Source organism: Macrobrachium rosenbergii, chromosome 7, assembly GCF_040412425.1.
Source record: "Macrobrachium rosenbergii isolate ZJJX-2024 chromosome 7, ASM4041242v1, whole genome shotgun sequence".
NCBI lineage: Eukaryota > Metazoa > Arthropoda > Malacostraca > Decapoda > Palaemonidae > Macrobrachium > Macrobrachium rosenbergii.
In genome coordinates, this window is record NC_089747.1 from 14349298 (window position 1) to 14372474 (window position 23177).

The 23177-nt window shown below is 33.6% G+C and overlaps 1 protein-coding gene across 5 annotated transcripts in view; it reads left to right on the top strand.

The window, feature by feature from the left end:
- LOC136840144 (pseudouridylate synthase RPUSD2-like) overlaps window positions 1-23177 on the top strand; it is a 1228991-nt gene extending 1205814 nt beyond the window's left edge. For 4 of the 5 annotated variants that reach the window (XM_067106574.1, XM_067106570.1, XM_067106571.1 and 1 more), the window contains 6 exons: window positions 5889-6000; window positions 9752-9942; window positions 11392-11595; window positions 13558-13749; window positions 21867-22063; window positions 22700-23177. In XM_067106574.1, the coding sequence (XP_066962675.1) occupies window positions 5889-6000; window positions 9752-9942; window positions 11392-11595; window positions 13558-13749; window positions 21867-22063; window positions 22700-22777 (974 nt within the window). In that variant the 3' untranslated portion in view covers window positions 22778-23177. The remainder of the gene's footprint in view (window positions 1-5888; window positions 6001-9751; window positions 9943-11391; window positions 11596-13557; window positions 13750-21866; window positions 22064-22699) is intronic. The other variant, XM_067106573.1, reaches the window with a different exon arrangement.

Consider the following 23177-nt stretch of genomic DNA (forward strand, 5'->3'; position numbering starts at 1 on the left):
ACCATCCCATCCCACACATCCCAATAGCCATTGCTCCCTTGCCCATCACTTATAAGCTTTTCTTGCTCAGGGATCATAGGAGATCTTTTATCAATCCCTTACCTTTAGTTTTGACCAGACACCTAAGTTCTGTACAGTATAGAAAAGCAGGTAATAAAACCTCCCTCCTAATTGTCTTTGTATGTTGTAAAGTTTTATCCTGTAGACTTAGATGTTTCCAGCACCAAAATTAAATGCATCGCTTAACCTGGCCCAAGATTGAGCCTAGACTTAGTGATTTGTGATGTACTAAAAAAGTGTGGCACACTGTCATCAAATTCACGAGGTTGTATTTACCATTTTCATACATATTCACATAGTTCTTTTAAATGTGTCTGTATACATAACCCATAAAACAAAATATGCTAAATTTTATAGGATAATATCCTGTCAAACAATTCACATATGGACACTTTCCTACTCTATTTTATTCCACAGTGTGTCATGTTACTTCCATTCATCAGCCATCTAGGAAATATAGCATGTGTATCATCTAAATATATATACATATATAATATTGTTTGTTTTTATAAACATACACATAGGGGTTAATTTAGTTTAATACTCAAGCTAATCACCATTTCCTTTATATTTTAGGATAGATTTTGCCATCATCCAACATTATTGTAAGACTACATATACTAATTTTCATTATTTTGTTATCTTCCTAGATCCTTTTTTTAAATTTCTATACGAGTTGGATAGTTACTCAATACTGAACTGATAGCTTTTGATATTTTCAGCAGGATTCTGTCAATGGTTAGAGGTTGAAATTTTGCTTGTTAATCTTTAATATGGCCAAAAGAGCACTTATATTACAAGTAAAGCAAGTATGGCACCTTGTTTAATGGTACTGGTTTAGATCCATATACTAAAGTCCTAGACTATTATCTTTGCATGTTCTTTTCAGATATGTGTTAAACAGGTGTACAATAGAAATACATTAACTTGTTTCAGGTATCCCAAACTTCAGAACAAATTCTAGATTAGCAAGTGTCTGAGATTGTTTTTTGGAAATGGTAAATTTCATTGTTTTAAATGGTAAATGGTATTGTTTCTTGAGATATGAATATACTTTATTTAAAAAAAAAATTACTATTACTATTCTGTAAAGGTACATTAAGATTTTGACATTTTAAATTGAGTTTTGATATTTAATTACTGTGATGGACTACGGTTTTAGAATCTCCATGTTAATTTCACTTGCGTTTAATTTGTTAAATATCCTTTATTTAACTAAGATGTCCTAAATCTATGGAAACCTGAATATATTTTATATTGAGTGAAACCATAGTAGGAGATAGTTTTATGGATATCATCTGCAAGTATTATTCTTGTAAGCATATTTGTGTATACTTTTTGTTTATGTAAAAAAGTAACAATGGAAGTTTTATCAAATGTTTTGCAGATCCGTTAATTGTTCTCATTGGATAGTTTGTGGATATCATCCCAAAGTATCATTTTTTAAAGTTTATTTGTGTACTTTTTAGTATAAGTAAAAATAGTAACTATGAAAGGGGTATCAGATGGTTTGCAGATCTGCTATTTGTTCTCATTGGTTTATAAAAATAAAATTGGCACCACAAGAGATATTAGAAAAATTTAGAAACTTTTGCATAGTTTCTTTTTGTGCTGGAATACCTTCAGGGAAATAATTTCATGCTTGAGATAAAATCACTGGCAGGATTTGCTGATGGATCCATGAAAATTTTATATTTGAGCCATCTAAGGAAAAGAGGAAAAAAAAAACAAGTGAAATACATCATGGTTGACAATACCTGCTCCAATTCAAAGCCAGCTTTTGAGGATTATTTAAATGGGTTTTCATAATGGAACTGAAACACTGAATGCACTATCAGGCAAAGTATCCAGACTATTTACAGTGAAAAGTAGTGAATTTTAAAATGGCTAACATATTGAAAATCACAATACATGTAAAAATTTCCACAGCTGATAATTCCTCTTTAGATTGATTTCAGAAGAGAAAAGTCTCAGAAATATCCATAATTATCTTATGAGAATAACTTGAATACAGTATTCAAATGCAATTGCTGTTTGTGGTGTTTTGAAGTTTATGGTATCTGGGTATCAAGTTTTATGTAATTCTATTGCAACTTCCATGGTATATGGTGACCATCTTGACTGTGTGATCAGTCTTAATTCTCTGTCTCTTTAAACCAGTTACAATGGACAATAAAGCTTAATACTGTAGTTATTTCCTTTTATGGGTATTTGTGTAGCAACCGCATATATGTTCATGAATGGTGTAGGACTTATTCAAGTTGTTAACTTTAAGGCTGTGGATGAATTGTCCTGAATATTACATATCTAGAAATTGTAGTATGTTGCAGATACAGTAAGTGTTTAAGTTTCATGTTGATTAATAATTCCATGTGTAGATTTCTTTAGAAACTCAGATGCATATATAATCAAAATGTTATTTCATTCTCAACGAATAGCAGTGCTGTAACAGTATCGTTTGGCAAGCTTTATGATCATTGCATATAAAGTTCCAGTACCTCTTGTTCTGCAGGACTGTCTTACATAGTTTTACAATCTTTATGATCTTTCTGTTTGAGTTATATTCTAAAGCTATTCTTATTTTGTTGTTTTCAAAAGCATTTCCAACTTGCTTTAATGTTTTGTATGTGATATATCACAGTTAAATTTGTTTTCCCAATGTAATGGAGACCGATTTTGTAAAGGAACTATGTTACTGTACCTGATATCTCTTCATAGAGTTTATTTCATTTTTCAAGGTAGTATTTCCTGTTAACCTTGCTTTCATCACAGTACATAATATTTATTAGGTGATTGTCTCATTCAACAAATATTGTCTAAGTTTCTTATGCTGGACACGTAGGCAATAACAATTTTCAAATTAGTTACAACATGGTAATACACCCAGTTCTCAGTGACTGTCTTGTTTAATTATATTTCTTAGCAACAACTTACTACAGTACAACTGCAGTATATCATATATTTATGGTGCAAACCTGGCAGGTTCAGAACCAGAATTGAGGCTTTGCCTTTGTAACAATGCTTTAGTTTCTTATGTGTTTTTTGAGTGTTAATGCTCATTTCTATAATTTCTTTTTCCAATCCACATACTGTATACAGCAAAGTAAAGTATTTTTTTATTGTCATTGCTCTTTCATGAAATCACTTAATACAGTTATAGTAATTAAAGTACTTTACTTCTTGCTCTCTTCCCCATACTCTGGACAAAACAACATAAAAATGGAATAGTACATCTTTTTTTACATCAAAGAAAAAAATCAGTACTGTATTTCCTTCTGTACAATATTACTGATTAAGATGTTTCAGTACAGTATTTGTTCTTCTTCAGTTTATCTTCTCCATGTCTTGTAAATGTTACAGTTCAAGAATGTAGTAACAAAAACAAGTGAGAGACAAGTAATGCTGGTCCTAAGATGCTGAAAAGTTATCAGTTGAAGGTTATAGTATATCAGATTCATCTTGTACTGTACTGCGTTATTATAAAATATGATTTTGTACTATTTTATTTTTATTTTTGGACAAAATAAACCAACATTTGAATTGTACAATTTATATAAAACTTGAATCAAGAGTGAGTCAAGAATCATAACATAAAGGCAATTTAATTCAGTGTGTTCTTTAAGCATTCTACATGTTGATACATTTTTTCATTTACAGTATTAAATTGTTATTGTCAGCACTAGCATTTGCATTAAAAAAATATATACAGTACTTGGAAATATCTGGATATACACATTACTCATTTTTAACTAAGCAGTTAGAAATCCTTTTTTATGGAAGGTAAACAAAATATGTTTTTAGTTGTAGTCAATATACTTATCCATTGTCCATGTAAACATATCTTAGCACGTAAACTCCATATACTGTACAGTATGATGCATATGAAAAGGGAACTTAATCATTCATGTAACAAGTTTAATATCAAAGAAAAATCTGACACTACTTTAACTACAAACTTATTTATACAAGAGAACAAGACATCTGTATAGAGTTTGTTTAGATGAATAGGCTAGCATAGAATCTTCTGAAAGGCATCCACACATTGTTATTGTTGAAGTATACAGGTAAAGTTATGTGAGTACCAAAAACAGTTTACAGCATAAGTCTTTAAAAAAAGGAAAAAGAATCCATAATAAGAATTCATGGTAAAGACAGTACACTATGTTCACATGGATTCTGTAGAGCTGTGCTAGTTAGGATATCCTAGGTTAGGGTAGTATAGATTTTCTTTGCATAAGCTAGAAGGTATGCAATGGTATTAAGCTAGGGTAAAGTTTAAAAATATATATTGTAAATTATATTATTTTTTAAAGTCTACTTCTTTAAGGATACAGTATAAGAAATCCAGTATGGTAGGTTAAGTAAACTCTCAAATAATCTGCTTCATAAAGGATAAGAGAAATTCAGTTTGGCAGGTTAAAGGGTAAATTCCATGTACTGTAGTCAGGGCAGGCTTAGGGTACTCTGATTTTTTCATGACAATAATTTTCATATAATCTGTTCTTTGGCACCTATGTCGTTAAGCGAGAATTGGGTGTACTGTATTCATCTTTTCAGATGTCCCCAAAGTTTGAAAAATGCAGTGGACAGGTTGGTATTACCTTTGCATTAAGAGCTTAGTACATACAGACAGGCTTGAACAATGAAATAAGCACCAGTGCTTGACTTGTTCACTAAAATTTTTAACTCTGTGTCATCTCATGAATGAGGTTCTTAGTACTACAGTATATTAGTTTTTGTGTGTTTGACTTGAAAATTATGTTGAAGTTAGTCAATACCCATTTCAGTACAATATAATACCATGTTACTTATACTATTTTACCACAGGTATCCATTTGCCGTAGCTTTGTTACTTATACATTTTTTTAACATTGCCTCCAACAATCACCTGGTTACTGTCATGGAAAAATATCAATACTGCTATCATTACTAAATAATCATTCAAGAATGTGTTGTGACCACAATACTATAATTCAAAGACAGCCTTGGTACTGAGATGATAGGTTAGAGGAAAAAAAAAAGTTACTTATTCCTTGTTTTCCTTTGGAAAATCAGTATCTGCTACTTACTATGTATGTAATTTTATATATATATATATATATATATATATATATATATATATATATATATATATATATATATATATATATATATATATATATATATATATATTTTGTGTAACTCCAAATAAAATTCATCTCTGTTTGGAGTTATAGAATGTAGACATTATTTGCCATATACAGGAAAGACATTGAATTAAGAGTCCTGTTCTGTAGCTAATGATATGCCATACAGTTATCTTCATGAATTCCTTGCACAAGTGACTTATTCTCACCAGTAGTCATTAAGTTCCTCAATGACTGAAGAGTACACATATTTCTGCAAGCACTGGAATTATTGCATTTAGGTTATTGTGTATCTGACAAGTTAAAATTGTTATGAACAGCCAGGACTTAAATTGTTAGAGTAAAAGTGACTATTTTCCTTAACCAAGAAAGGTGAAAGGTCCCTTTCCAGTTAATAGTACATTCTCTTAGTGTATTTTTTTGGTGTTAAAGAGAGTAGATTGTCTTTTTGTTGCCACTGTTATGACCCCAGAAACAAACAGCTCATCACATTCATAGTTAAGTGTATGATAAAAACTGTTGGTATGCACATTTATCATAAATTTGCCTTGCCTATAATGAGTCCAAATAAATCTAGTACAATACTTTAAGGAATATTTCATGAGAGTACTTCATCGGGTAGATGCAATCATTGCTGCCCTGCCCAAATATTGGTTCTTATATTATGTACTTCTTATATCTAAGTACAAAAGTTTCCTTTAGGCCTTTTGCTGTTTGGACGAACACCTAAAAAGGCCCGTGAAATGGAACAGCAGATACGAACTCGACAAGTGACAAAGGAGTATGTGTGTCGGGTAGAAGGAGAATTCCCCAGGTATGAAACTGATACATTTTGTTCTAAATTACTTTTGGTTTCCAATACAATGCTCTTGTGTCATTATTGACTCAGTAATGCATGTTGACTGCAGCATGAACCTGTTAAGAAGGGTGGTTAAGATATTGTACTTACCAGGTTATGCAGTTATTTACTTTGTGAACAACTCTTTCATTTTTATTGACGAGTTATTTAGTTTTATGTACCCAGTAACAGTTACTTGTTGCATAGTAAAATTTCTTTAAGTGCTTGATGCAGATACTGTGACCCTAACCAAATTTATAGAATATAGTTGGAAAAGCATTCTATTTAGCCCAGTATTGCATGTACAGTAATATCCATTTTAACTGCTAGCTTGGATTACTCATATTCTGAAAACCCAACATTTTCGAAGACTTTACACTGCATTTAATTTCAGTGCAAACCTTATTTGAAAACCAAATGACTTTTCTTCCCAGTGATAGGTAAAATGGTGTTCTGTAATGGAACAAATAAGAAAAAGAAAATAACATTCTAATTATTCAGAATCACAGATATAATAAGATAAATGGAAAGATCATAGAAAGTGCATAATGGTTTTAACCTGTGTGCAGTTAAAGTAACATGTCCTTTTGTTTTTTTTGCATTACTGTGTCATTCTTTAACACTTGTATGTAATTTATTACATAATTTTTCATAGAGTATTACATATTTTATACTAGATTCTCTCAGAATTAAAAGATTTTGCAATTTTTTCTACAGTGTATAGTAGTCAAGTGTGATACTATACTGTACAAAGAATCAGTACTGTATAAAGTATCCAGTGATTCATTTGGTACATATGACTTACAATGTATTGTGGACTTTGATACCTTAAATTTCCCAGGAAAGTGTTATGCATTAGTATTACTGTAGTATTTTGGGATATTTCATGTATATTTTTTAAATATGTTGTACTTTATTGTTAAACAGAAGCCAACAGTGATTGAGTATTTAAAACAGAGGTATAGCTTCAATTGGAAAAGCAATTAAAGGGAAGAAAACAAATTTGAATATTGATAATTGTGCAACACTACTAAATAGGAAAATGTGCCAGTAACCAGAATAGTAGGGGAGAAAATGTCAAGTTAACATTTATACATAAGTGCTGCAAAAAATTTATGCAAAACTGACAGAAACCCCAAAATGAAGTGATAGACCTGCCTATCATATATTAAAAGAGGAAAAGTTACACTACAAATCAGAAAGAACTTAAACAAGAAAGAATTTTTTTAGTATGTTGACAAAGAAAAAACAAGCCAGAAAGTTGCTAATGTCCACTTGGTAAAGGAGTGCTGTGTGGCTGTTAGAGAAGAGGAGGGACCTTCAGCTCAGCAGAAGGGTGCCAGAAATATTACTTATAAGAAAGAAATTGTCAGGCACTATGTCATGGAAAAGGCAAAAAAATCTAGAGAAGGGCTGTCAGAAAAAAAGGAGCACCCCTAAAAGTGCAATTAGTTTTCTAGTTATTAAAGGATAAGGCCAATATAAAGCTTTACTGACAAAAGAAGCTAATTTTGGTGAAATAAAATAAATCTCCTAACTGTTTAGAAAGATTTAGTCATATGAGTTGTTTAGAATTTCAAAATAAATTTAGAGGATTTTAACATTTTCTAACATACAGTATTGCCAAAATTTAATGGGAAAGTAGAAGCAAGAAGAATAGAGAGATACCGTCTTTGAGGCACCAAACTTGACTGGATATAGGCTTCTCATTCACACATATTCTCAAAATCAAAGGAGGGATTTAGGATTGAGCCTGAACACCAAAGAATAACTTGAGTGCATTTTGCAAGGGGCAATACAGTATTAGGATAAGTGATTATCATGTAATTTGATATGTAAGGGAGGACATGATTGGCAGAGATGTTCTTCAAAGCAGAACTAGAAGTATTTCAGTTAACATCGTAACTCTAGAACTCCATCCTTTATGTCAGTATTTTGAAATGTTTCATGCAGGTGAAAAGGCTAGGCACTGTATTGGTCCTTGGTTGACATTTCACTTGGAAAATTGATCCTATAATTGTTTGGACTGACAAAACAAATGACAGGAAAATAGTCTCTTGGTTATTATATTATTTGCTGAAGATTTACAATAGTATTATTAAGTCACTGATTTTTTTGAAGGCTGAGGAACTATAATCAGTATTCAGAGGAGTTTGGTCAACTAGGTCTCCACAACAAATCATCAGCCTTTGGTCAATATGCGACTCATATAATTATGTAATAGAAGATTAGAACTTTAAAGTAAGGTTCTTTATGATAAGGCATTATATTTGCATTGACTTAATCTACTGAGCTCATGCTTTAAGTCTGATTAGAGAAATTAGTTCTCCATGTAATGGCATTCCTGGAAATATTGTTAACTATTGCCAAGTGTACTGGGAGCCAAAATTTACTCCTCTAAAAGAAGTTTCACTTCTGTGGCATGTTCAACCTATGTTATAAATTTAAGGTTTATGCAAAACAGCTTTGTCTGCTACAAAATATTAAAGTTAAAGTCACTTGTAGACTTTGGTTCCAAAAATTACAACATGGCATCCCACACTTGTATACTGTGTATATGAAAATCTCACTTTCCATAATTTTACAAGTAAAATATGTGTATCTCAAAATGTTAGCTAATTTGAGCATGTCATGTGAGAAGAGGAGCAGTTAGTCGGAAAAGTATTAGATACTGAAGCAGCAAGGCAAAGGTTGGTAAGAGGACTCAGAATATCATGGAGGAGGACCATATAAGAGGACCTGGATCAGACTGAAAATACACAACACAAGAGAATGGAGTTTACCTGTTGCAAGGTGAACTCCTTAGAAGGAAAACTTATGTAAAAATATTAATGATGATGATGAGGAGTGTATATATTATTATATACAGTATATACACATCATGCCTTAGAGAAGCTGGAAAATTATGAGTACAGATTTTTTTATTACAAGAGATTTTGGTCACTAAAAATATCTAGGAAATAAAAAAAAATTTAGTAAATTTAAGAAATAATGGTCATTTTTCTGTCTGTGATGACTAATACTGCATATATATAGTATAAAGTATACAGTATAGTACACATGAATAATAGTCTACAACCAAGTGAATAACAGTACTGTACATGTAAAGTGTAGCGGAAAGGCAGAATACATAATGCACAATCTTATGTGCTGTATTATAATTATATTTTTGTATATTAAGACAGGTACCTTCTTTCACTATACAAATTTTACAATTATTCTATCAAAAGACTTGTGGTGTAAAGTAATAATCTCCTCTACAGTACTGAGCCCAAAGAAAAATAGACTCTCCCTTTTATTCATTGAAAATTAGCTGGGCTTGTTCCATATGAATAGGGTTCCTGTTCTGAGTAATAATAATAATAAAGCTATTGATAGCTAATTTTAATGGAGAACTTTACTTAATTCTTTAGGACCATAATCAACAGTGGCATCTCAGCCTTACCCTAAGCTTTGTTTGATTCTAGAAACTGTTGCCTTAATGAAAAAAAATCTAGATAAGTATTTGATATTGCCAGAAAAATTGTGGCTATGGTTCAGTTTCTAATCTTTACCATTGTGTTTTGGTATTACACGAAAATTCTCTACGAAACTGTAATTTTACTTGGGCAATATGTTATTTGTCTTTTAATCTTACTGTTGTTTCAGTATGTTATGCTTACAGAAAAAAATTTGTTGCAAAATTTGTACATACAGAATACTATATTTTACTTTTGACATTCCACAGGGAACACATTGAATGCAACGAACCTATTGAGGTTGTGAGTTACAAGATTGGAGTCTGTAAAGTCTCCCCAACTGGAAAAGAGTGCCGCACAGAGTTCCAGCGTCTATCATATAATGGGAAAACATCTGTAGTATTATGCCGACCTCACACAGGTCGCATGCATCAGATTCGAGTCCATCTCCAATACTTAGGTATTGTTTGTGTTTATTTTCTTTGGTTATGGTTATATGCCAATAGCTTGCAAAAGAAAAAATGTGTAACATAAGCTCGTTAGGAATGTGGGTGGTAGTGTTTACTGTAACATAATATAAAGCACTAATCGGTTGAATGGCTACTTTATCGCACAAAGAAAATTATTGGGAAGAATTCTTGTTACGAGTTATTTCATCCATTTAAATGCCCAGAGCAAATATAGTTTTCAGTTTAACATGTCTGTAATGTGCTAGGGTTCCAGCCCGAGAAGAACCCTAAAAGAGTTCAGAGGTCTGGTTAAACAAATCACTTATAACTAACTAACTAACTAACTAACTAGGGTTTGGGATGTTTAGGGGTTATGATGTACTGCTACTGGATCAATACATATTCACTCTTAGTGCAAATTTTAAACCTACAATCCCATTACACAGTATTAAATTTTGTGAAAATTATCCTCATCAGTATTGAAGAAAATCAGAAAAAATTTGAAGTAGTGATTTGAGATTAACATGCTGTATACAGGAACATTAGATTTTCAAGTGGGGATTTACCATCCTGTATAGTCAAAGCCTTTATTGGAAGCATTATTGCTATGGAAACAAATCATTATTCATCTGTAATATGTGTGAAACATTAAGAAGTGGTATAACCAAAAACTGAGAGTTTTCAAAGACATTATTCTTAGGGTAGAGTCATTCAGCACGTTACACAATTTTTGTGTCACTGCCAAGCCAGCAAATGAGGGAGAATGTGTCAAAGATTGTTGATAGATAGTCCTAAGGACTTTACATTTTACAAATTGCAAAATCAGTTGATTTTAGTTGTAAATATGCTGCTACCATATTGACAAATCAAGATATGATTTTGTTAGCAGCAAGGCAGAATTTTTAAGAGTTAAACGAGGTTTTGCCTCCAGTGAAATGCTGTTTTAAAACCTATAATACTGTAGTGTATTTATCTTTAGGCAAGCAAAAGTAAAGTAGGTGAAACTAAATAATCAATATACAGTGAACCCCCCGTATTCGCGGGGGATGCATCCCACACCCCCCCCCGTGAATAGGTCAAATCCGCGAATGCTTAAAACCCCTCTAAAAACACTTAGAACTGCCCATTTTGATAGCTTAAACCAAGAAAAACCCTGTAAAAATGCTTTTACCTGAGTATTTTAATAGTTTTATCACAAAAAGTGCATTTATTCATGAAAATTATATGAAAATACATTAATTAGTGAATATTTCTCGGTGAAAAATACCGCGAATGGGCAAATTTTCTGCGAAAAATGGCTAGATATGTTCCACAGAGAAACCCGCGAATGCGTGAGTCCGCGAACCGTGAGAATGCGAATACGGGGGTTTACTGTATTTTGCAAATTGAAGTTTTAAAGTAATAGAAAGTATGCCTTTTAGTCTAAGAATGTTTTATACTAAATACAAGCTTATTTCCAGGCTTCCCAATTGTAAATGATCCTCTCTACAACCACATGGTGTTTGGACCGAAAAAAGGAAAAGGTGGTATTGTGGGAAAAACAGATGAACAACTAATTCAAGACCTAATAAAAATTCACAATGCAGAAAACTGGTTAGGAATGGATGGGGATGCAGAGTACTCAATGTTCAAGGGTCGTGACAAGACTGACAATGATGAGGAAGGTAAGTGATTGATGTATTAACATTAAATTTACTGCATTATAAATGTAGAGGGTGTAATAGTTAGGGGTACAAAAATGGGTTTTTTGAGGTGTTTGTTATAGTCTGTTACTATCAAATAGTCTATTTTAAGTTTTGATGATTATTGGACATATCAGATTTTCTCATATATTTGCTGTTAATTTTCATTTTTAAGGAAACAAGAACAAGATACAATATTATCAAAATACAGTAGGGAATTGTAGTAGAAAGATGAAGTGGGATTGCTTGAAGGGTCAGTAGCCTCATGGTATTTCAGGATTGCTGAATTAGAAACATTTTCACATTTTCATAAATCCAGGACCAAAGGTCATGGGCTTGTACAGTTACCTTTGTCTTCCTAAAATGTAAGGGGAGCCATTTGATAAAAGAATGACAAGAATTGAGGAAAAGACTAATAATTGTCAAAATTTTGACTTTAGATAGGTATCGCATTTGATAAATTTGTTGCAGTTTGTAGCTATGGGTGATTTCCCACAAACTAGTGCATTTGGTCAGTACATACATTATTACAATATTACTGTATCACAATAACTTATTTTAAAAACAACACCAGCTTACTGTCAGGTAACTTGAGAAGCCTGTATTGTAAAATATAATTTATATAACATCAAACTAACCCAGTTCATTAGTCTTGTACCTAATAGCCCTTGTCTCTCTCTCTCTGTGCATGAACTGGTGTAGGAAGAATAGGCATTTGAATTTTTTTTTTTATTAAAAGAGGCAAGAGGGAATGAATTATATCAAAATCAATACAAGAATAGATTGTATGTTTCAGATTCCTGCTTGATCATCTGAATACTTAACCATTCAAGTTTATTGCAGTTATGCTGTCCACTCATGGTTGGTTAGTGGGGGATTGATAATCCTGGGTGTAGGCTAGAGAGGGGGTTCCTAATTAACTCAATACCAACAGTGGCAGGAAAAAAAATCTTTTCATGCTGTAGACGAGACAAATGCCAGCCATTGTCTTAGAGAAGATAGGTTCTCTGGGTTTGTCAAGGAAGATAGTAATCTACATTTATTCCTTGGATTGGTGAAAGCTAAATACTGAAACCCAGAATCAGTGCCAACTCCCCCACCCCCAATCATTGAGTAGCAGATGGGCAGCAAAACCGTAACCGTAACAAACTAGAATGTCAGGTATTCAGTTGATCAAGAGGAAACTTAATATAAAAAAAAAATGTCCTTGTAGAAACTTTCATCTGGTTTCATTCCCTAAGATGATAAAGACAGTCCATGGATTTTTGTACATTTAATAATCAAGAAGGGGTTTCTAGCCACACTGCATCTCTGGTTGGAAAAGTAGAATGCTACAAACCCAGGGTCTTCAACGGGAAAAGTAGCCCAGTACAATGGTATTACTGCAGTATTAAATAGCTTAGCCAAGCTAGTGAGTTAATTAGCTTTCACAGGTCTGGCCCAAAGATTATTAAATTTTTCAGAAATTTCATAACTGGGTTAATTGAAAATGATGGAGATTCTAACAAAATTTCTGTAATTGATTTATTTCCAAAACTTAACATTAGCATTCAAGAGGTAAGAATAAACTATTTGAAAAATAATGACAAATAGGATAAAACAAGCTGTGAAATGAGACTTGTGACCCTATCAATAAAAAAAAAAGCATTTTCAGCCAATTTGAACTTAAGAAGTGTCAACAAATCAGTTCAGCATGCTTGAGAGGATGCTTTAAAAAGGGATATCCTTATGTGATATCCTTATATAATTGTTATTTGTTCCGTGGATACAAACACTACGCCTTTCATACATGGAGTGTTCTACAGTGCATACCACAATAACATTGATTTGTCCATGTCTGCCATACATTCATATAAAAATGATTGTCATCTTGATTATACAGTATAAAAGTAAATCTTTGGTTAAAAATTATAAATACCTTGATATCGTAACATTATATTTTAGGAGGCTCACAACGCAATACCCCAAGTCCTAAAGAAAAATCGCCTGTTGGAATTGATGCACCCCGTGTCACCTCACCACCAGCCCTGATTGCATCATCAGGCTATTCTTCCCTGAAGCCTGTCAATACCCACACCCCAGAAATTCAGTCATCTATGATTGGAACAGAAATGTTAGCTCCAAAGACCTTAAATGGTAAGTGATTTCACAGTATGTTTGAATATTATAAAGTATAGGAATGTGAAGTGTGACTTAGTTATCTTCCCAAGATGACTAAATTAAAGATTATGACTGAAAACCATTGAATACCTCTTTGTTTTCATATACTTTTCGCATGTCATTTAGTCTTGTGAAAGCACTGCAGAAAGAGGTTGGCATGGGAATTCAGAATATGCCCCATTGCTCTTACACTAAAAGTGATTATTAAACCAGAATAAATGACAAAACACCTGTTTGATCATTTGGACACATTTTTTGCTTTATTTCAAAGCTTAACTTTGTTGTGGCTAGTACAGTTGTTTTATAAGTATCTTGGAAAATATAATTGAGGTGAAGTTATATTTTGCCCCTTGGCATATGTCACATAAAATGCTAAAAAAGCGAGTTTAGTGATGTGGCAAATAATCTTGCAGGTTTCTAAAATTTTCTTTTTTCGCAGTTTCATTTAAAAGGGATAGGTTACTTTACATTTTACTAGAAAAAAATTCCATTTCAAAGTTATCGTTAACATTTTTTTTGCCAGATGTTCCATTTTCTAGGCAGATGTGAAACGAGTTCTCTCCACTGTCATCTTAGCTACTTTAACCCCTCATCTGTGCCCCATCTCCACGTTATTCCAGACCTTCTTACTTCTGTTTCAGATATTTTTTAATGTTCTTAACCCCTTAACATTTATCCAAACAATCTGAGTCTTGGTTTTCTACTCATTTTCAATACCCCTGGTTACCACATCTTCCTGATGTTCCTGATGCTGCTTCATTAGTCTTATGATCTAAGTGCACTCCACCTGTGAATCATGCCATTTTGTAATAATACCTCTTCAAACATACCTTTGGTTGCAACTCGTATTTTATCGTGTTTTCACGTTTCTTTTTATTTCATCAGTGGCTGGTTCTTGACCTGATTTTAGTACACTGCTTTTTATTCCTGTTGATTCTGTAGTTTTCCCACCTTTCATCGTCTCGAGGGTTTAAACCACATAAAATGTCACATAAAGTCAGTTCATTTTGCATTCTATTCATTTAGTAGATTTTCTAAGAACTGCATCCATCATTCCATTACAGAATAGTACTGTATCTGTCTTGTCAACTAAAACCTTTTATATACTTTTAACTCATTTCTCTCTCCACTGTAAATATTTATATACTTTTTGTCCTACATTTTTTTAGTACTGATTTATGTACTTGCTATATTGAAGCTTTTAATTTTAATAATTCAGATTTACTGCTGAATAATTAAATTCTTGATCATCCATAACCACCTTGCAACTGCATTCAGGTTTATACTTACCTCTTTACTCTTGCCACCAGATCATGTAATAAAGCCAACTTGGTCAGTTCCTACATTCCCACCCAGGTGTCCTATTTATTTATCCTTATGGCTGTCTGTGGTGCATCTGTCATTGTACCCAATAACCTTTCCCAAAATTCTTTCTATCTTTAGATACATTGAAAACACATATATGAACTTATTTTCCAAGATCATTTTAATCATTATCCCTTATTTATTCTTCCTTACCGGGATCAGCATGCGTACTGCACACTGTTGTCTCACCATTACTCCCAGAATTTGTTTCTTGAATCATTACATTACTGAATGTTTTATTCTTGTTTCTACATATCTTACCTACTGTACATAACATTTATATTCCTTCTAGCTAGCATCTTCACCACCTCCCTACTCTTTATACGATTGTTCATAGATTAATTGTTTTTTTATTGTATTACAATTTGTATTACTCTTACCCATCATCATCTTAAAGGTACTGGGACTATTCTGTTGAGAGAACTCATTTTGGAAATTTAATTTTTTATTACAGTTTCCAAATTACATGTCAGATTTTGGGAATGTATTTGAATATCTTTGAAAAAAAGTCTCCCATATATTTTTTCTTTCAAATTTATTCTTAATTAATTTTTTAACCTTCTATCCCTCTGCCAATTGCCAGAGGGATAGAAGGTTAAAAAATTAATTAAGAATAAATTTGAAAGAAAAAATATATTTGTCGTATAACCATAAAACAGAATAGTCTGAATACAGTATTAGTATTATCAAAACAATCTTTGTAAAATTTTTTCTTGTAAAATTCCATATCGAGATATTTCACATACTGGCTTGGGGCTTGACATCTCTTAAATTTGAGTTTCTGCACTGTCTTTGTAGTTCTGAAAACTGCTAAAGTATAAATGGCATCTCAAGTTTAGACATTTACTTGCAAAGGGGGAACCTATACAGTTTATAACTTTGTTTTTACAGTTGAATCATTTTTATACAAATCATTTAATTTTACAATAGCATTTCAGTGTTTAGAACACATCCAATTACATGAGGAAAATATTTCAAAGAAAATTATTCCAGCTCTTGATTAGATCTTCGTGGATACTGTACTATAATTAATTCACACCACCTGTGCATCTGATAGCTAACCCCGTCTCCTACAACGCTCCTGATTGGCCATTGATCAGCCAGTCACAGGGCTGGAAACTAGTCAGTCTCTTCCAGCTGTCACTGAGTCAACATCTACGCTGCGACCTCTCCTCATGAAATGTCTTTCAAAAGTTATAACTTTCATTTCACCTCAGTTTTACCCGAAGAAAAGTAGTGTTTCGCAATTTCATCACTAAACATTGTCAAGCCAATGATTTAAGGATTATAATGATATATGAATTATGTACTTCAGTAAACTTAATGCTAAAATATATATAGTGACAAATGTAAGGCTATTGTCTGCGCACATCCCCGCTCATTTTAATATTCTTAATCTTTTGCATGTTATTTTCATATTGATAGCCCTACCTATAATTTTTTGGTAGCATTGTCATCTATGATATTTAAGCTACGATACTGTATGAAACATAAGACGATAAATGATAAATGCACTGCAATGTCATGTAAGGGATGAACGAATATATTTTATATCAAAAATTCATGTTTATTTCACTATACATATTTTACCATTAAGTTTATTGAAGTACATAATTCATATTTCATTATAATTCTTAAATCACTGGCTTGACGATGTTTAGTGATGAAATTGAGAAACACTACTTTTCTTCAGGTAAAATTGAGGTGTAATGAATTATAACTTTTGAAAGATATATTTCGTGAGGAGAGGTCGCAGCGTAGATGTTGACTCGGTGACGGCTGGAAGAGACTGACTAGTTTCCAGCCCTGTGACTGGCTGATCAATGGCCAATCAGGAGCATCGTAAGAGACGGGGTTAGAAATCAGATGCACGGGGGGTGTGAATTAATAATAATATTCATAAATCAGTGCCAAATTCCATCTGAAGAGGGAGCACTGGATTTTATGATTGATGGGTTTCTATAAAAATTAGTTTTATTGCAAAAACATTGTTACTAAAACCTCCTTAATAAAAAAAATGGCCTGAATCATCTCTGGGTGAAGCCAAGAAAGGAAAATGAACTGTGAGAAGTCTAGTCTTAGGAAATCAAGGGTTTCTTGGATGGTGAAGCTGTAAGAAGTTTACTCCTAAGAAATCAAGGGGAATTAACAAGGGCAAGGAAAAGGAGCACTTACAAGTAATGGGTCTGCAGTGGAAGAAAAACCCAAAGGACACTCATCCAGCACAGGGTACATCTGGAAATTATACACCTCCAAAAGGCCAGATAGCTGAGGAATAAATTAAGAGGAACAGGAAGATGAGAGATGAGGTGAAAATACATGGCTTGCTGTGACAATAGGACTCAAAGAATATAAACCCATTACACAGAAGAGACACCACTTATGGTAAAGGTGGTTAGACAACGCCAGGTGCATTGCAACATCTAATAATGGGTGGTTAGACAATGCCAGGTGCATTGCAACATCTAATAATGGAAGAAAGCTCCAAATAGTACTTAAAAGCCAGAGTGAAATAAAGGACATGGGCTTAAGGGGGCTATAATCTTGAGAGGAGCTTCTCGTCTTCCATAAAATAAACTTAGCTAGAACTTGTCATAGCTAATAAGAAATGGAATTCTTGGCTACAGCCCAATCCTGATGCACATGCACAAAACAGAAAAGACAGAGAAGGACTAACAGACTTTCACAGTAAGGGTAGAGTAGGAATAGTAAAGGTATCAAAATGAAAGCCAAATCTGCAACTTTGGACCAGTCATTAAACCAGGAAACCTTTCCCAAAAGAGCATTCTCTCTGACAATTATCAGAGGCCAAGGCAAGAAAAAAAAGTCTTATAGTCAAATCTAAAAGTGATGCGCATCTAACACAGGCTTGTGATGTGATCAAATAGGATGTTCAGAAGTAACAAGTCTTATCTTGAAGGTTTCACAAAAACTAAAAGGGATATATTTACTGAAGTGGTATGAAAGATCAGAAATATTTCTGTTATATAGTAAATCAAGGCCATGCAGAATTAAGAGCAAAGACATAACCCTCAATAACCAAGAGAAAGAGAACCATCCACGCAATCATTGTGGCCGGAAACGTTCTCTGAAGAGCGATCCATCCACTATGAAACCTTCACATGAACAAGGGAAAAACTCTCAGAAGAGCCATCTCATTCTCTCTAAACTTCCATGTGAACGTGGATTGAGGCATGGTCCCTCGCGTGCCCTGCTGTGGCAATGTTCCCGAACGGAAATGTGAAGGAATGAAGAAATATCCATCTTGCCACTCACTCAGGCTAAGTAGAAGAATCTCTAAGTCTGTGTCCATAGACAGGGGAGGTAAGAAAACAGCTAAAACAAGTATCTAGGCATGCAACAACTATAGAAAGGACACAGTAGTGCAACATCTGCACAATTGTGTATCTTCGTCTTTGGAGAGCGAGTCTTTGGCTAAGGACCTTTGGTAAACTGCAGCAACATCAAAAAAGTCATGGCAGTGCAATGGTTTGGCAAGGGCAAGGCTACATCTGCTTACCCAGGGCCTCTCTCTTCCTCCTTGTACAACATGCAGCAAAAAACATGGTCGTGCAACATTGCACGGATGCAAAGTCTTCCTTCCTTGGAGAGCGTATCTTCAGTTTAGACGTCCAGAAAACTGCAGCAGCATCACTGAAAATGGCAACCAGGAAATGTTCTCGAAGGAAAAGTGCAGGGAAGAGAAGTCCAAGTACTAGGAACTACTCTGGCACTGAAGATAAGCTCGTCTGTGTCCCGAAGGAAACGAAAGGAAGGGGAAAGATGATGATCTGGGCGGGAGCATCACTGACAGCAGACACACGGATGGAGAGGAACGTCCGGGGAAGACACAATTGTGGCTTACAGCAAAAGACTAAGGAGAAGGCCCGACTTGTGCAAATCCAACATCGAAAGGTGGGCGGGGGAATGAAGCAGCTCTTGAAGCTATGATGCACAGCAAAGAAGCACACGCAACTACATCAAAATCGACGGGCTGAACTCGGCTCATTGGCTATCACTTCGATGGCGTCGTCTTCCTCTAGTCACTATGTATTCTTCCACCCGTTGTCTCTTGAAAGGTAGGAAAGAAGATGGAGAAACTACAATACAGCATACGACAATGAAAAGAGGGAGGGAGGCGCAGAAACTTCATCAAGGAAAGCTTCCCAGGACTTCTCATCCTTCAAAACAGGAACGAGGGGAGGGAGCATAGAAACACACACACCGAGACAGTGCAAGATTCGTAGACAGAACAGCTACTGGTCTTGGAAATGACTTGCCGGAATCGGAAACTCTGTCGACGACTTGCCAGAATCAGAAACTTGCAGCATCAATTTCCGCTTCTTCCTCATGTCAGGGGAGAGGGGGAGTCCATGCTGGAAGGCAAGCAGAGGTCTCATACAACAGGTTATGAAATCACCACACCGTAGCAAGAGAACCCTCCTCTGTCTCAATGCCTCTTGAGTTCTACATCATCTGAAAGACTTAAAACATTAAATTTCAAGTAATTGTGTAGTCGAAAGAAAAACTCTTTGTTCACAGAGAAAAAACTTCAGAACAAACAGAAAAAAAGATGTAGAATACGGATGTTTGGTAAAATGAGGTTGAGAAGACTTCTAAAAATAGAATGGTTGATGGCAAGAGCCAGGCTTCCCTCTCTTTGGGTGCATAATAGAAAAATGATATTACAGAACAAACACCAAGTCTAAGACCAAGCTGGGTTTGCATTATATCAAAAGGCAAAACCAAGTTAGAGAGGGAATTAAAAAGAAAGGCTCAGAGGCTAAAATGAGTTGATAACTAAGTAGCATAACTGTGTAGGAATAATTATGCAGCAAGAAAGAGCAAAAATAACAAAATGCAACAGAATATAAATTGTTGCAAAATGTCTAAAAAAAAATTACATTAAAAACAAAAGGATAATTAAAAAATTACATTAAAAAACAAAGGAATAATTAACAATTATGTAAGTCGAACATCAGACTGCAAAAGAGACACGTCTGTCTCAGACGTGGCTAAAAGGCAAAAGTGAATACGTACCAACTGGATGGTGGGGACATTCCCCTTCCATCGGTAGCCAACTCCTAATATCCACCTTGTTTTTAGTTAAACCACCAGCTCCAGCTTGTGCTGAAAGTAAATCCCCTAGGTAAAGACAAAGGTTTGTACACGTGTGGGAACAACCTTCATTTTGGGGGTAAAAAATAATTTTAAAAGATTAAACAGCTGTAATATTAAGTTGGCAGGTACAGTATAGTGCATAAGACATTTAACATTAGATCTTGTTAATCACAGTATTTTTGGTCATTTTACAAAATCTATATAAATAAATAAATCATCACTTTTCTATTTGTGTTTATTTTTAAGATCCAACTACCAATATCCACCTTGTTTTAAGTTAAAACGGCCAGCTCCAGCTTGCGCTGAGAGTAAATCCTATGTGTAAAGATTGAGGGTATGTTAAAAAAAATACAAATTACTTTATAAATTTGTCAATTATAATAGTGTTTTATGTTTAAAACAGTTGCTAAGGCTACATGTATTTTTATGTTAGTATAACCTAACCAAACTGCAGAGCACCTAGAAAATCTCAACTCAAACCTTACAGGGAAGTACATAATAAAATATTTTGGGAATTAAATAGCACCAAATATTATGAGTACATTAAAGCTTGAAAGTTGACTGCATGTTGTTGACATAAAGTTTCTTTACATTTTTTTTTCTTTACTAATATCCAAAGAATTTTAGATTGTCCTGTAAACAATAAATTATTACTTATCAAATTCAAAATTCAATGCACCACTGATGCAGTACTGTATATATTATCTGTTATTAACATTTGAAAATTAAGTTAAATATTAAATCATTATTACTTTATTACACTATAATACTGTATATACAAGTGATTTTGGTCAAAATTTAGAATAAATTGGTGAAATGCTGTCTCTAACATTGCAAAATTTCTTTACACAATATTCATATGGTCAGTTTAAAATAAAACTTAATGCCTAACATTATACATCCAAATGGAAATATATTCCACAACTATGCTTACTGCAAAACTTAAGCTATTGGAGATGTGTAATGTGGTTATTTTTTCAATGTCGCAAATAGTAAGGAATGGGACTTTTTGACCAAACTGCTGTACAACTGGGATTACCAGACTAACAGATGCTATACTAATGGACTTGTACTACAGAAACTGGAGGTAATTTCAGGATGAAATTAATTGAAATCAAATTTAAATGAAGAATATTCCAAAAACCAAACCAAAGCAAAGCAGGGGAGCTATTCAATATAGCACTGACAACACAGACACAAAAAAAATTAGGAGGTATCTACTCATGGGTCAAAGGCATGCATGATTGAACAGCCAGTTTTAGCTATACTGTTTCTCTTCTGTATACAAGGCAAGAATATATGGTGGCTGCCTTTGGGAACTGAAGGCAGTAGTTGGCAGAACACAAAGTAAAAGAAATGGCATGAAATAATACTGAGAATTAAAGAGAGACAGTGATAGCACTGCAGTTGGCAACAGTGCTGAGCATGATGATGATGAACCAAGTTATATTATAAAAATGAAAACTGCAATTTTTACAAATATATTTTTATAAAACCATTTTATCACACTTCTCTCATATATGAAACTGACTTGCCACAAACTAAATTAATTGACCAACTAGATTGTCAAAGTGGAATTCCACCCTAATTTGTTCTCAACATTTCAGGTTGCAACAGTGGGTTGGTTGGAAATGACTCTACTAATGTTGTATCTGCAGGTACACAAACAAGTGAAGGAGCAAGAGACTATAGTTACCAAGCTCGCCTTATGACGGTTGATGAACATTGTTATGAGTGTAAAGTGAGGTATCGTGATCCAAAACCAAAAGATTTGGTTATGTATCTACATGCTCTTAAATACTGTGTAAGTATACTCTTTGGTATAATGTATATGCCTAGAAAGTTGCTGCTTATAGAAAATCAAATAATTGAACAGTCTTTTCCTCAGCTAAACTAGTTATCTTCTTAGTTCCTTTGGACACGGGCAGGATTACCAGGAAACTTATGAATGGATTTCTAATATTTTTTTTAAGATTCCTTTAATTCATTGAACACTTGGTTACATTCTGGTTTTACCACTGTATTTAGATCCTGGATTTTTTTATCGTTTTGCTACTATCATGTATTTAACAGGAAAACTACAATTTCCTGTATTAGTAAAAAAAAAAAAAAAAAAAAAAAAAAAAGTGTGACACAAAGTACATATTTGAGTAACCATACTAACTGCTTTGGCAGAGGTTAGTCACTTCTGGGTGCCCTTTGTTGTATGTCCATGAGATAACTGTAATTTGTCATTATTTTTCTTTACAATAAAATCTAAAAACAAAAAATTTTTCATTTTTTTTCTCTAAAATATTTAGAAAAAAAAAAACAGGGCATTTCCTTGTTGCTCATAAATTCTACCAAACAATATATAACAGTTTTCTTACCTTTAAAGCTTCACATATCCTGTTTTTTTTTTTCATATACTGTATATGAAATCATGTATTCTTGCTTTCAGGGTCCTGGTTGGCAGTTTGAAACAAAGTTGCCTGAATGGGCAAATGAACAATGGAGGGAGCCAGAAGATGAACAATGAAGTCTGTGAAAAGGGAAAAAAATAATTGTACATAATCTAAACATTATTTCAATGATGAACACTGTCAGAATTTCGCAAAGGCACATAATTATAACATTTCTAAAAGTGTTTGTTGCAGCGTGATGTTTTGAGTGTGAGAAAATGCAGCTGCAAAAGTTTGGGATAGTAAAGAATACCTCAAAAACTTGGAAAAGAAATCACCTGTGGACCAACTGAACAATGATCTGTATTTGAGTACAATTTGAAACCTCTTCATTGTGCATTGTCCTTTGTTAAGAAACCCAGATCATCAACTGTATTGGCCATTCCGAGAAGCATCTAAATAAACTGGTGTGGCAGTATTAGAGTGGTTGTTATATGGTAGTGTGACATTATTTTGAAAAAGAAAAAAAAAAGAAAA